Raw genomic sequence first — 14,583 nt, forward strand, 5'->3', positions numbered from 1 at the left:
ACTGACAGACACAGCAAACCTTCCTGCCACAGCTCGCATTGATGTGCCATCCTGGATGAGCTGCACTACCTGAGCCACTTGTGTGGGTTGCAGACTCCGCCTCATGCTGCCACTAGAGTGACAGCACCGCCAGCATTCAAAGGTCACCCATACATCAGCCAGAAAGCATAGGGACTGCGAAATGGTCTGTGGTCACCACCTGCAGAACCACTCCTTTATTGGGGGTGTCTTGTTACTTGCCTATGATTTCCACCTGTTGTCTACTCCATTTGTGCAACAGCATGTGAACTTGATTGTCAATCGGTGTGGCTTCCTAGGTGGACAGTTTGATTTCACAGAAGTGTGATTGACTTGGAGTGACATTGTGTTGTTTAAGTGTTCCCTTTATTGTTTTGAGCAGTGTATGTTTGGCTATAGAAGGTGACCACATTAAGAGTCTGCATGATATCTTTCTCTCCTTCATTGCTGTGATATTTACAAACATTGTTTCAACAAGTTGGAATTGCCACTTCCACCCTGCTGGGTGTGAAGGAGACCAAAGACCTCCTTGCAATCCTACCTCACCACACCTGAACTCAACAGACTCTTCAGCAGAATGCAAATGAGATGAATGAGGCTGACTGTGCAAAAGAGGTATGGCGATTCAGGTATGTTATTGCTTATATTCAAAAGAACATGCTAGGAGGAAGGGGCAGCAGTAAGAGGAAAAGAAGATGGCAACAAAGCAAAACGCATTGGAAATGACATCATATTATAAGCATACAAATAAATAATTCACCCTTATAATTAAGCCCCCCAAATCTTACCTGCCAGCAGAAACCTAAGGGAAAAATGCTTACAATTTTGTTTGTTTTTGGCAGCAGTAGCAGCAAGGTTTTCTGTTATAACATTTTTCTGCTATGCAGGCAGCAGTGAATTCAGTAGCACTTCAAGTTTCAATAGGCTTTTTGATGGGCATTGATCTTTTCTTTTAAAAACCATTTTTCGACACAACTTTGTGGGAAGAAGAAGCTTTAGCAAAAACTAAGTTTTCCTGGCAATTGGCTCCTTCCAGTCGCTATTCTTTTTCTTTAGAATGCACCAAGAAGTGACCCTCCAGCTCTAGGCAAACAGGCACCTTTTAAAGTGATGACTATCTTACATTTAGTTATGAGACAGTAGCTGTCCTTATTCAACCCAGCATACTGTCTTTTCCAGTGTCCATCAATTAATAGTTATTAATTAATATTAGCAGCTCCTCCTACTCACACAACTGCATAACAGAATGCAGGAGGTCTGGGGGCAGGAGGTCTGGTCTAGAGGGTAGAGCCTCCATTTGCCTGAAGATAACATCCACAAGGTCGCCAGTTTGAGGCCACTGTCACCCTGCAACCTTGAAGCAGCTGACAAGCTGAGCCGAGCTATTTCCATCTGCTCTGAGGGTGGGAGGATGGAGGCCAGATCAGAACAAAACATCTGAATTTGTTGTGGCTCTTGAAAGATAGAGTCTTCTTTCAATTGTAAAAATCCCTCTGGGGATTTAAATTAGCCTGCCTATGTAAATCACCTTGAATAAAGTATTGAATAAAGACCAAGAAAGGCGGTATATAAATACCTGTATTATTATTATTATTAAAAATATTTTCAGAAGCCATTTTCCTCAGCCTCCAGATGCAAAAACCAACCAAATCTCTCTGACTGCATTTAGAAATAAAATGGCACATGTGCACTCTCTCGCACTCGCTCTCTCTCTCATACACACACACCCCTCTTCCTGAGAACCAAATATCAAAATCTAATTCTATAGGTTTAAGCATGGAAGTTCAATTTCCTCCTTTGCAACTCTCGGCATGCTGGCCCTGTTCTTTGTTCCTGCAGCAGAAGGCTCTATACTTTAGGTAACAATCAGAAAAAAATACATTCAGGTTGCATCTTACAAGGCTTAGGTTCTGAAGTCAGCACATAAGGCAAAAATAACATAGTCATTAATGAAAAAATAACATTAATAACATTAACATTAACGAAAAAAATACATCTCTTTAAAAATTAAAATCACACTCAAGATACATGCTGAAACAGAGACCTAAGGGAAGAGCAGACTCATTCTCCCATCTCATGCTACTTGGGGCTTATACTCAGTGAGTGGCAAGGCAGATGAAAACACCTGCACTATTTAAACTGTTTTTCTTTTTTATGTATACTTCAATTCACGAAAGTAAAGTGTGTGTATAATGTGAACAAACTGTAGAATAATTTGCAAAGTTTAGCCTTCTGAAGACAGCTCTATTAGCACTCTAGAGCAGGGGTGCCCAAACCCCGGCCCTGGGGCCACTTGTGGCCCTTGAGGCCTCTCAATGTGGCCCTCAGGGAGTCCCCAGTCTCCAATGAGCCTCTGGCCCTCCAGAGATTTGTTGGAGCCTACACTGGCCCAACGGAACTGCTCTCAGCGTGAGGGCGACTGTCTGACCTCTCGCGTGAGCTGTGGGATGAGGGCTCCCTCCACTGCTTGTTGTTTCGTGTCTGTGATGTAGTAGCAGCAGCAAAGGAAAGGCCAGCCTTGCTTTGTGCAAGGCCTTTTATAGGCCTTGAGCTATTGCAAGACCGTCATTCATTCATAAAAGTTCATTTTTAATGTATTCATTTATGTAAACTTATGTAAATTTATTCAAATTTAAAATATAAATTAATTCTTCCCCCCCCCCCGGCCCCTGACACAGTGTCAGAGAGATGATGTGGCCCTCCTGCCAAAAACTTTGGACACCCCTGCTCTAGAGGCAGCTTATTCAGGGAGGGAAACTACAGTGAAAGGCAGCAAAAACATGGCAGCAGCTGGAAAGTTCTGAGACATACTCCTTGGTGCTTTCTAAAACTATTTGGTCCTAGCTGTCTAGACTGGCTTGACATGGGAAAGTAGGTTCTAGTCAAAAAGAAACAAGCATCACAGAGCACCGTAAACAGAAAACTGCTAATACAAAATGACTAAGGCCTAGAAACTCTACTTGCTACACAGACTTCACTGAGCATTTATCTTGGTATAAACACAAGAAAGGTCACTCAACAAAATGCTGCAATCTACTCAGTCATAAATTGTTCACCTTTGGCTGTTAACAGCACGATCAACCAATCCCCCCCCCCCCGTTATCCTGTAGTTTGCTATTTTTTCCCCCAACTGACACTTCAACATCCTGTGGCTGCTATGGTTAAGCATGCTCAGTCTATAGCAGGCTGTTTGGCAAGGGTCTCCACACACAATAAGTGTTTGAGAGCCAAAAGAGAGGTTTGAGAGCTGCAATATTTGAGAAGCATTTAAATTATTGTCAAGTTTAATTTTTTGGTTTTTGGAGTGCCTGCCCATGTCTAAGTGCCTGCGCTGTTTATCTGTGGATTCAGAACCTGTGGATTTAACTCACTGTGGGTTCTAAACCCACAGTGAAAGGCTGTACCCAGACATGACTGGAAACATGACCACATGCAGCCTCTGTGGGCCTTAGAAAGACCTCTGGGGGTGCTGGAAAGGCACTCTTGGCTTTTACAAAATTTTACCTTTCCAGGCCTCAGAACACCACCGGACCCAACTGAGAACATCTCCAGTTGCATTCGGGGGTCATATTGGACTGAATCTATGGATTTGCTTATCTGCAGAAAGTCCAGGAATGGATCCCTTGTGGATACTGAAGTCCAACTGCAGTTACTTCACTTTGATCAGTTTCTCCCAGTCTGTGACAGTGTCAAAAGATGCATTCAGAACATTCTTGTACCTGAACCTGCTCCCTTTTAACCTATATGATGATAAGGGCTTCCGAGAACGCCTCCAATTCTGCATGCAGCAGCAACATATTATTCCACAGGCCAATGGAGTGTGCACCCACCCTTACCAGCAAATGTTCAATTAAAACACAAGAACACAATTTTGTTTGCTGCTCATCTCTCTGCCCCCTTTTAACCAGCATCTAGAAGGCTGACAACAGAAGAAGCTGCCAGTCGACTGGGCTGCAACTCCCATTCCACAGGCACTACAGTAGCTGCTGCCACACAGCAAGAACCTGCCATTTGCTAAGCTATTATCAGAGACAGCAGCATCACAACAGAACACAAGCAGCTGCTGCCAGCCAGTTTCTAAGATGAAAGAAGGAGAAATCTGAAGCACAGGAGAACCATCGCACTCAGAAGTCAGCTTCCTTCCTCCAAAACACTTTTCCTGTCCAAGCCTCTTGTGATCAGAGAGGCAGTTCCCAGTAGAGGCTCACACACTGTACCCAATACAGAACAACACATTAGACCAGTGGTATTCAAACTGGGGCGTCGCGACCTCTTGGCCTCTGCCCCCTTAAGGGGCAGGGGCAGCCAGGAGACAGGGGGAAGGTAGCGGCGTTATCTGCAGGATTGCGCCGCTCAGGGGGGCTGCAGGGGCTTGGGTGTAGCCTCCTGCAGCTTCCTGGGGGTGCGGAGAGCCCTGCACAACCTTTGGCAGGGCTCCCCAGGTCAGGAAAAGTGAAAGCAGAGCAATCGCTCCACTTTCCCTTCTGACGGGGCTGCAGGGACTGGGGTGCACTCACCAGTCCCTGCAGCAGCCGTCCCTGTGTGCGGGGAGCTCTGTGCGACCATCTGCAGGGTTCCCCAGGTCAGGGAAAGGGAGAGTGGGGCGATCGCGCTCCGCTTCCGCTTTTGCGGAGGCAGAGCAGAACGCTCCACTCTCCCTTTCCCTGACCTGGGACGCCCTGCAGGTGCTCGCGCCAGGCTCCCCGCACACAGGGACAGCTGCCGCAGGGACTAGTGAGTGCACCCCAGTCTCTGCAGACCCTGAGTGAAGCAATCTTCACTGCCTTCCCCCGCCCCCACAAAGACTTGCTGCAGGTTTCAAACTCCCAAAACGAAGCATTAGATCAATGAAGTAAGGTAGTTAAAATGAATGCAGGGATGGGGTGGACAGTATGCATTTACTATGGTCAATCAGCAGGACAGGGGCAGGATTTTTAACCCTTCCTACAACCTAGGTTTTTTTCCCGCCTCAGAACCCAGTTGGGAAAAACATACACTTAAAAAATGGTTGACATGGAGGGGGAGAAAAATCAACAGCCATAGGAACAGTTACCGTAATCACTCCCTACCCACCCAAATTGGCACCAGGAACACTAATTGTCATATTTGCATTACATGGCATGCAAAAAAGTTGGGAATCAAAAAGTCGGGAAGCAAAAAGTTTGCTTCATAACTAGAGGTGTTTGAAGTGTTATTTACCTTACTCAGAAGTAAGCCCACTGTGTTCAGTAAGACTTAGGCTGTAACCCTATCTTACTCACCAGAAACAAACACTACTAATCATACTCTGTTTTAGCCTGGATGAAATCTGTTCACTTCCCTTTCATTTTCAGTGCACCACTACTTCTTGTACAGTAGCAAATATGATGGTGTTACAGAGGTCTGTCTGTTGCAAGAGAACAAGGCAAACCAGCTGTAGCTTCTGGGAAACCCATTTATTTTCATAGGGATCAACTGAAACTCGTATTTTGACTTTAGGTTAAAGAATCTTTTGTGGAAATGTAGCATGAATACTTCCTATGGGATGCCCTCCACACAGCCAACTAGCACGTTTTGCTAGTTCTGTAGCAAGCTCTGTACATGCAGTTTTTGGGAAGTGATCCACTACTGCTAACCTCCAGTTCCAGAGAAGATGTGGGTGGAGCTCATTCTCCCACCACTACAACCTGCCTCAACTTTTACACTTCCCACTACATTTGCAGTGCATTTACCAAAGAGTTCCTGACACTGCGCATATATACACTACTACAAAGCAAATAACTGTTGGTAGTAATCTCACCCTAATTCTGTAGTTGATGAAGTCGTTTATAGCCACTGCAGGCAAATGAGCCATCTATTCATCCCCAACCCCCAAGTTCAAACACCTAGTTCCATTTGTTTTTTTGCAAAGATCCTAATCCCTTACTATGTTCTCATTTCAAGTCTGTTTCCACACTTTACCAGAAATGAATCAACCACACTTTATGAATGAATTACCACACTTTACCAGAAATGAATCAACTCTCCATAATTACCACAGGCTTAATTTCCTATCAAAGGAGATACAGAGCACATTCATTGCAAACAAATCAAGATGGCCACAAGTCTCAAACATCTTCTACAGAACACTGTTGCTACCTATCTGCATACCGGTAAAACAGGCTCATTTCTACTGCCCTTTTCCAAGAACTTTACAGAACACAGGGATAACAAGTGATTACATGTATTTTGAGTATACCCTACACAAGCAATCTGTTAAAATCCTTGAAATGCAGCAATACTGCGCTTACATCACATTTTATAAATACAAGTGGAGCCTCTTTATTAGTGATATTTTTATTCACGAATCTGACTCCATGCAGGACCCCAGGACCTGCATGGAGTCAGACGTGGCCCCACCTGAGCCCTCAAGAGGCTCTTCTGAGGCCTGTGTAGGCCACACACAGCCTCCACAAGCCTCGGAAAGGCCTCCGGAGGTCCCAGAAGGGTACTTCCAGCTTTTGTCCATCCACAGGCCTCAGAACAGCTTGGACACGACCGGACAAAGGCTACAGTTGTGTTCGGAGCTGGGTAGACCCCTAAATTTTGTATCGCTTGGTTTCACGCGAAAATTTGGTATTCGTGTGGGTTCCAGGAACGGAACTCCCGCAAAAACCAAGGCTCCACCTGTAGTGCTTCTTCTGTTTTACAAGGAATACAGATTTTATATTCTACAGGTCATATTCTCCAAACAGATTTGCTACTGAACATTTTCACAGCTTTAAGAACAGAACCTAAACTGCTCAATTGGATTTAGGATTTACTTCATAAGTTGGCTCAGACCCTGTAACCTAGATCTTACAGGTCACACATTTGTTGGGATTTTTCTCCATATAAGCAGGTCGAAGAAAAAGGGGACAACCCACAGTCTCTCTTTCTGTGCATATAAGAAATGCACATTATAGCTTAATGTAAACATAAGAACATCCTAATACATTCAACAGGCCGAAAACAATTCACACCTAGTTCTCTAATATGACTGTAAAGAAGTAGTCAAGTGGAGGAGCTCTTCTTCCATTTCTATTTTAAATACCTGCCCCCAAACCACTAACCTTTTGTGTTCATACCAACGTATGTGCTTTCTGGTCCACATATGGGGGGAGGAGAGAAAGAAAATAACTTTCTTATGTGTTTGTCTCCATTTTCACAGTACCATGGAAATTCAGAAATTTCCAACAACTATGAATAGGGTTCTGCAGCACTTAAACCAGAGCGCATTCCCTATCTTTGTAAGTCTCTCTTGCCTTCAGATTCATGCTATGAAGGTGATGAACCTTGGCAGCTGTTCAGATACAGTGAACACTGAACAGTTTTCTAAAAGCATAAGCAAGACAGTTCCCTACAGTATGAAAGCAAATCCTGCCAGATTTCTCTACATTCACTATGAAATCCAAGTCCTCAGTTTTCACTCTCACCTGAGGTACTGATACATTCTCCTCACATCAATAAGCGAAGATTACAGGCAATCTTTAGTAGCCAGAAACAGTCCCCAATGAGCTTTCACAAACCTAGAATTAGGCATTTTTCTGGTCTGCCACTCAAGTTGTTGCTCATCCATTTCTACCTGGTTCCTAGAATAAGCCTAGTGACATCATCCACCTTCAAAACATAGAAAGTCACTGCCCAAGAATTTCTTTAAAAGGTAAGCCCTGGCAGGGTCGGGTAAATATTAAAATCACATAATCCATAACCCTGCTCCTTCCCCCACAAAATCTGTGAAATTCATTATAAGCACTTGAGTATGGACAGGTGGTGCATCACAGGTGTGCTGCAAAAGTGCAGCAGCATTAATAACATATCAAATTAACTAGTGCACACAAGCTTTTAGATTTTATAGCCTGCTTCTGAAATCATCTGATGCATCCAAGAAGTTTTATCTATTCATTCCTTTTGATCTTGATTGAGCTGAATGGGGTTGCACTCCCTCTGAAGGAGCAGGTCCGCAGCTTGGGGGTCCACCTGGACTCGCAGCTGCTCCTGGATTCCCAGGAGGCGGCTGTGGCAAGGGGGGCCTTCGCTTAGCTTCGGCTGGTGCGCCAGCTGCGGCTGTACTTGGATTGTGCAGACCTGGCCACAGTGATCCATGCCTCGGTGACATCGAGATTAGATTATTGTAACGCGCTCTATGTGGGACTGCCCTTGAAGACGGTTCGGAAACTGCAACTAGTGCAGAATGCGGCGGCCCGCGTGGTTACTGGAGGTAGACGGTTCGACTCTGTCAGTCCGCTTCTCCAGCGGCTGCACTGGCTGCCCATTCGTTTCCGGGCCCAATTCAAGGTGCTGGTATTGACCTTTAAAGCCCTATACTGCTCTGGACCAGGGTATCTTAGAGATCGCCTGCTCCCGTACAATCCGGCTCGCCCTCTCAGGTCATCAGAGAAGGCCTTTTTACAAGTGCCGCCGCCTAGGGAGGTACGTGGGGCGGCTGCAAGAAATAGGGCCTTCTCAGTAGTGGCACCAACGCTAGGGAACTCCCTTCCCCTTGACTTAAGAATGGCTCCCTCTCTTGAGACCTTTCGGCAAGGCCTGAAGACCCTTCTGTTTAAACAGGCCTTCTGAGTTCTCGGCCTTTTAACATCTTTTTAACATCTTTTAATATTTTTTACAGGCCTGATTCTTTTATGACTTGCTGCTGCTCTATGCTCTTTTTACCTATTTTTTTTACTCTGACTGCTGTTTTTTTTGATGTGTTAATATGTTTTTATTTGTTTTTAAATTGTTTTTAATATGTTGTAAGCCGCCTTGAGTCCCTTCGGGGAGAAAGGCGGGGTAAAAATAAAGTTGCTATTATTATTATTATTATCATCATCATCATCATCATCTTGACAGTGAAGATCTTAATTCCCTCCAAACAACTGAACAGTATGACAAGCTACTGCGACAGAACAGAAGGTCACTGCAGTCCCCCAATGCACACACACAAAACAGCATAGAACATTAACAAATTAATCTGCTTGGTTATCAACTATTAACAGATCAACCAGATTAGAATGTTAGGAGCAGAAGATGAGAAGATACCGATGAACTGCCTTCATAGTAACCTGCAGACCCTGAACGTACCCACTCGCTCTTTAACCTCACAGCTTCTGGGTTAAATTAAGAAGCAGAGCCTGTAACTTTGTCTGCACTAGCAGCCCAGTACTAATTTCAAAACAAGCTACCCAATCTTAAGGCAGCCTATCTAAACACAGAAATGGATTCCTCAAGGTCTGTATTATGGTCTCCTTAACAAAAGAAAAAAGAAAAGAAAAGCATCCATGTGGTTCACAAATTTGTCACAAATTTACAAAGCAAGGTTGCATGTTCAGGATCATTTAGGAGATTCCCGAGACTGAACTCTTACTAAAGAACATAAAAAGTGCCCTGCAAGATGGATCAAAGACCATTTAGTTTGGCATTTTTGCAAGAATTAGAGCAACCTGCAGGTACTGGGTAATCCATCTGAAATTATCCAGCAGTCTCCTGATAGAAGATCTCCCTACCCCTGGTTTAAACCCAGAAAATAATGGTATACAGAGACAGTCCTCTAGTTCCAAGCAGTCAACACTAACCAATCGCGTTAGCAGATACTATAACACAGAGAGGCTAGCAACACAGAGACAGTCAATGGTTCTCAAACTGGGGCATCATTACACCCCAGCTTGAGAGTCCTAGCCTCTGCCACCTTAAGGGGCAGGAGAAAGGGGAAGGCAGTGACATGAACCCAGGGACTGCACCACTGCAGGTAACACATCTTATCTCTGGCTGGGGTCCAGGGAGCCCCACGAAGTGTTCTGCAGGGCTCCCCACAGCTTGTAAAAGTGAAAATAGAAGTGAGTCACAATCACTATTTTCACTTTTTACAAGCTGCAGGAAGCCCTGCAGAGCACTTCGTGGGGCTCTCCGCACTCCCTGGACCCTGGTAGGAGATAAGACTTGTTAGAAAAAAAGCCCCCCTGCCTCCACAATAGCACAATCTGGGGATTGCATTGCTGCCTTTTTCCCTACTCCCACAAAGACTAATCTCAGGAGGTTTACTCCTAAGAAGTTTGAAAACCCCTGGCTTAAATATTTGCAAGGATCCTTCTCTCTAAGGAAATCTAAATAACTATCCAGTTGTGCCATGACCCTAGTCCCTCCAATAATGACTTTGACCCAGAATCATCTGCATAGGAGAACCCACAGTCTCTAGATCTGCCAGACACAGGGAAAGGGGAAATTCTGTCACAACAAATGAACTTTGTTTTTCTATACATACGACCCAAAATATTCATCTACGGGACAATACGTACGTGGATTATATTCAATTTCCTACACAAAAATCATAGCCCACATAAGAACTTTGTCACCACATGTGAAGTTAAGCAAGAATAATTGCTGGCAGCTATTGAGCACACAATCTGACAATACTCTGAAAGAAAACATGTTAAAAGACAGATAAAATGTTTGTGCTCCAAGATAAAATCCAGAAAAGATCAAGACATCAAAAGAAGGTTAGACATTCAAGCTAGGATGAATGAGATCAAGTGTTATAGCATGGATCAAAAAGATTTAAATGTAAACGGCAAAACCTGATAAGTTACATCCCATACCTCTAGTACTCTGGGCCATTTTATGGTCTACAAGTAACAGCCATTGTATTTCTCATAGGACACTCTACTTTTGCTGCTTTTCCACAAGATGAATTCACAATACCTCTCCAACCTTTCTCAAGAGAAATCTAGTGGCAGATGTACCTTGAAAACAGTTCTTTTCCCAGTTCTACACAGTAGGCACACAAATATCAACCTCCTTCCAAGTGAAATGCAAGAATCAAACTTTAATTTTCTGTTATATTACAATCAAGCTCAACAGGTCTAAATCTACTGACCACAGATTTTGGGACAAGACATCTCAATACAACAACGAAGACCACAGGGTTGGTTGATTTCCATAGTACTTCTTTAATTTCCAGCAAAATCTCCCTTGCCAGGCCCAGGCACCAGCCCACATCTTACCTTCTCCGATTTGACTTTTTTGAGCTGCCGGCACTCGCTGTCACCATCTTCCAGCTCTGATTTAACTCCCAAAGGATTGAGCGCAGATCCTGTGTCAACAGCAATACTCCCAAGCTGCTCAGCAGCAGCAGGCGGCTCTGATCCTTGACTCCCATCATACTGCCCAACCCTGACAGCCAAGGCAAGAGGCTGGAGTACACTGGGCTCCTTTTCCGCTGGAGCACCCGCACCCTCACTCCTTTCTTTCTTACTCTTGGACGAACTACCCTCCTTCTCTTTCTTTGAGTTGGTCACACTGCGAGAAGCCTTGGATGATTTCTCAGAGCCCTTTGAGGCAACAGCAGCCACCAAGGCACCAGAGTTCACACTATCCCCAGGGCGCCCCTGAACCTCCTTCTTGCCACTGGTTCCTTCACTTGGAGTGAACAAGGAGGATCCTGGGGCAGTCTTGCCATTGTCCTTGCCACTCTTGCTCCGTTTGGATTTGGATTTGCCTTCCTTGCTCTGCGGACCTGGGACTGGGGTCACAAACTTGATGTTCTCCGGCAGCGTGGCCACAGCATTTGGTGCTGGTAGCCCCACCTCTTTAGAGCCTGACATTTCCAATTTCTGTTGGTCCTTCTCCAAATCTGCGTCCAGGTCAATGATGAGATTTCCTACTCCAATGTCCCATTCATCCCCACTGTCATACGTCTCAACTGGGTTTGCATCCACTCCTTTCCCTCCGGAAGCTCCACTGCTCAAGGACATCTTAGAGTTAACAACCCACCTCAATGTTCAAGGCTCTTGTCTGCTCCTTCAGCCTTTGGGTATAAAGAAGCAGCTTCAGCTATGTCCTCAATCCTCCAGTAATCATGGTACACCCAGGCGACACCATCACTGCTGAAACAGAGAGCAAAAACAACATTGCTGTTGTCATATTGCATTGTGGTTACTTAGAAAACGGGCCCAGACAACAGCACACAACATACAGTACACATATACAAAGATATTCTTATGAAGACACAAAGATGATCTGTGTATGCATCCAAGCACACATTTATTTGCTCCCCAGACCTGCAACTATCCAGTATTCCACCAACGTAACGGATACAGAATCAACATCCCACATACCAATACAAAAGGGCAAATGTTATCAAATAATTACAAGAGGTGGGTTGCCAGTCCACAGTAGTTTGAGTTCAGTTCCTCTCTGAACATGAGAGTTCCTTCATGATCAAATTAAAGAGACCAAAATTGTAACAGTATACTGAATCCTGAACACTACTTAATCACAAACCACCACAGTAGAAAAGTGCAAATCCTCAACAAACCACAGAGCAAATGAGACACGACTTCCTGCCACCATAACCCTATTGGGTTCCATATCTACTCCACCCTTTTCCATAACCCATGAAAAAGACTATAATACTGTTCCTTTCACCCTGCAACAGTCTTGATCATCTGACCCTGCTCCTTCAAATCAGTGCTGGGTCCTGGCAGTTCTGCTTCAAAAGGACAATATTCTCAATACACACTAATTCTACCTGCATTACTGATTATGTTGGATGGAGGCCATGTCGCCTATATCAAAGGTCATGAATCTTCATTTTAAGAACATACACTAAACAAACCTAAAGGCCTCAGTCACCACCACTGGAAGGAAAACATTCTTCTGGGCATGCCCCATTGCTGCTACAATTTCAGGTTGAGTTCACATGTACAAAGGCATATAATATTAGGTATTTTTGTTGGAGTTACTTCAGAATAAATATTATGCTTCTGTACTATTCACATACTGTACTTTTGAAAAAGAATACACTTTCCAACAAGGATGAGGAAATATTCTGATTGTCTCTCCTGTGTGAGGGAGGGCTGCCTGCAGGCCCTCACTGGCACACCACCATACACTAGAATTATCTACCAAAGCTTCTCTTTAGAAAGGAAGAGACCATCCCCCCCCCTTATGAAGGACAGAGGCATTCTGCAAAAGGATGGACACATTCATACTATGGTACTCAAGTGAACAAACAGCTTTAGCACAGCAATAGGAATTTCCTTTAAAAAAAACACAATATATTCCTGCACTCTCCTCATTTGAGCTAATTATTTAGGACACAGAGACAAGGTTAATGCATTTTAAGAACTTGTGAAGGAGAGCTTTCCATAAAAAAAAAAAGATTTGATGGTCATTCCAAAATTGTGAATCATTTACAGGTCAATAGTTGTACACAGAGAGAGCGACTGGCCAGCCATAAGGAGAAAGGACAGCAAGCAGTGCTCTGGGGAACATGTACTCTCTACCGAGTTACAGCAAAAAAAAGGGGGGGAAGGGATGTTCTGTCTCATTTTAAATATGTCCATAAAAGAATGACCATGCAGGAAAACTCATATTTGAATATACAGTATATTTTAGTGGCTACAAAACTGAACTGAGTAATATGGACAGAGCTGTATAGACATGCTGGACCTGAAAGCCAAGATACATCAGAAGTGATGTGTGAAAGTTGCCCTCATCATGCTGGCTCCAATTACTAAGAAACTAAAAACACTATCTTCATGAGAATTCCATATACTGGATATTTCCCTGGAGGCTACAAAGTAGCAAGTTAAAGTCACTCCACAAGATAAGTATATGGCAATTACATTTACAAGAGGTAATTAGCACATGAAATAGCATTCTCCCTAGCAATCTGCCAAACCCTAGCAAGGGTAGTTTCAGGCACTCCTGTGAAACCTACTGCTGCCCCTCCAGCTGTGGCTCCTCTTTAAGTGTTATTGTTCTCTGCTTCCCCATGCTGAGCACAGGAGACTGATCATCTGCATTGTTACTTGGGAAGACACTTAAACCCAGCATTATTCTTGATTCTCTCACCCTTTTTGAAGACATTTTCCCCCAACAATCCTCAAAGAAAAGATGCTAAAAAGCACTCTGGCATTATTTGTATCCAGAAACAGGCACACTGCAAAATGCCAGAGATTCATTCATTCCACAGGCTACAGTAGCCGACCATTTTCCACTCACTCCTTATAGAATCCCTGGTTCTGTACTGCTAACAATCTGCTCCCTGACAGGTCATTATGGAGATTTTTAACCCCATGAGCCAAGGGTTGGCATCTGAGTAGGAAATAAAAAAGCTAACTTGTCAAACACATAATCAGGAAAACATTTCATACAGCTCTGGAGTCAGTGAGGAACAGTTTTCAAAAAGTGCAATCTTGTCCCTACCTCCTCCAAGCATTACAGCAGCTTAGAGCTACCTGTCTGACTTGCTAGAATGGATATTATCACTGGGCCTTTATTCCTTCAACTGAGAACATAAGGAACCCCCCTCCCTGCACAGACTAGCATAGATGAAGGTCAGAGCTATGTAAGGATCAGTCTGTGTCAATACTAAAACAAGGAGTATTTCACAACTGAAAAAGCATGAAGACCCTAGCATGCACATGCCTGAACTCCTTGGGTATCACCAACATTGTTGTGCTCCTTTTTCTTTAAGAAGCTGAAATAGGGGTTTCAGGGTTCAACAGAACATTTCTGCATTACGCAAAGGCATTTGGGAACCAAGATACTGCAGGGGAATGCCTGCTT

The 14,583-nt window shown here is 44.0% G+C and overlaps 1 protein-coding gene across 2 annotated transcripts in view; it reads right to left on the reverse strand.

Annotated features, from left to right (window-relative positions):
• Window positions 1–14,583, reverse strand: part of ZNF609 (zinc finger protein 609) — a 113,529-nt gene that overhangs the window by 82,771 nt on the left and 16,175 nt on the right. The window contains exon 2 of one of the 2 annotated variants that reach the window (XM_066636029.1): window positions 11,013–11,891. In XM_066636029.1, the coding sequence (XP_066492126.1) occupies window positions 11,013–11,762 (750 nt within the window). In that variant the 5' untranslated portion in view covers window positions 11,763–11,891. Of the gene's footprint in view, window positions 1–11,012; window positions 11,895–14,583 lie in introns of both variants that reach the window. The other variant, XM_066636028.1, reaches the window with a different exon arrangement.

This window comes from Tiliqua scincoides, chromosome 8 (assembly GCF_035046505.1).
Source record: "Tiliqua scincoides isolate rTilSci1 chromosome 8, rTilSci1.hap2, whole genome shotgun sequence".
NCBI lineage: Eukaryota > Metazoa > Chordata > Lepidosauria > Squamata > Scincidae > Tiliqua > Tiliqua scincoides.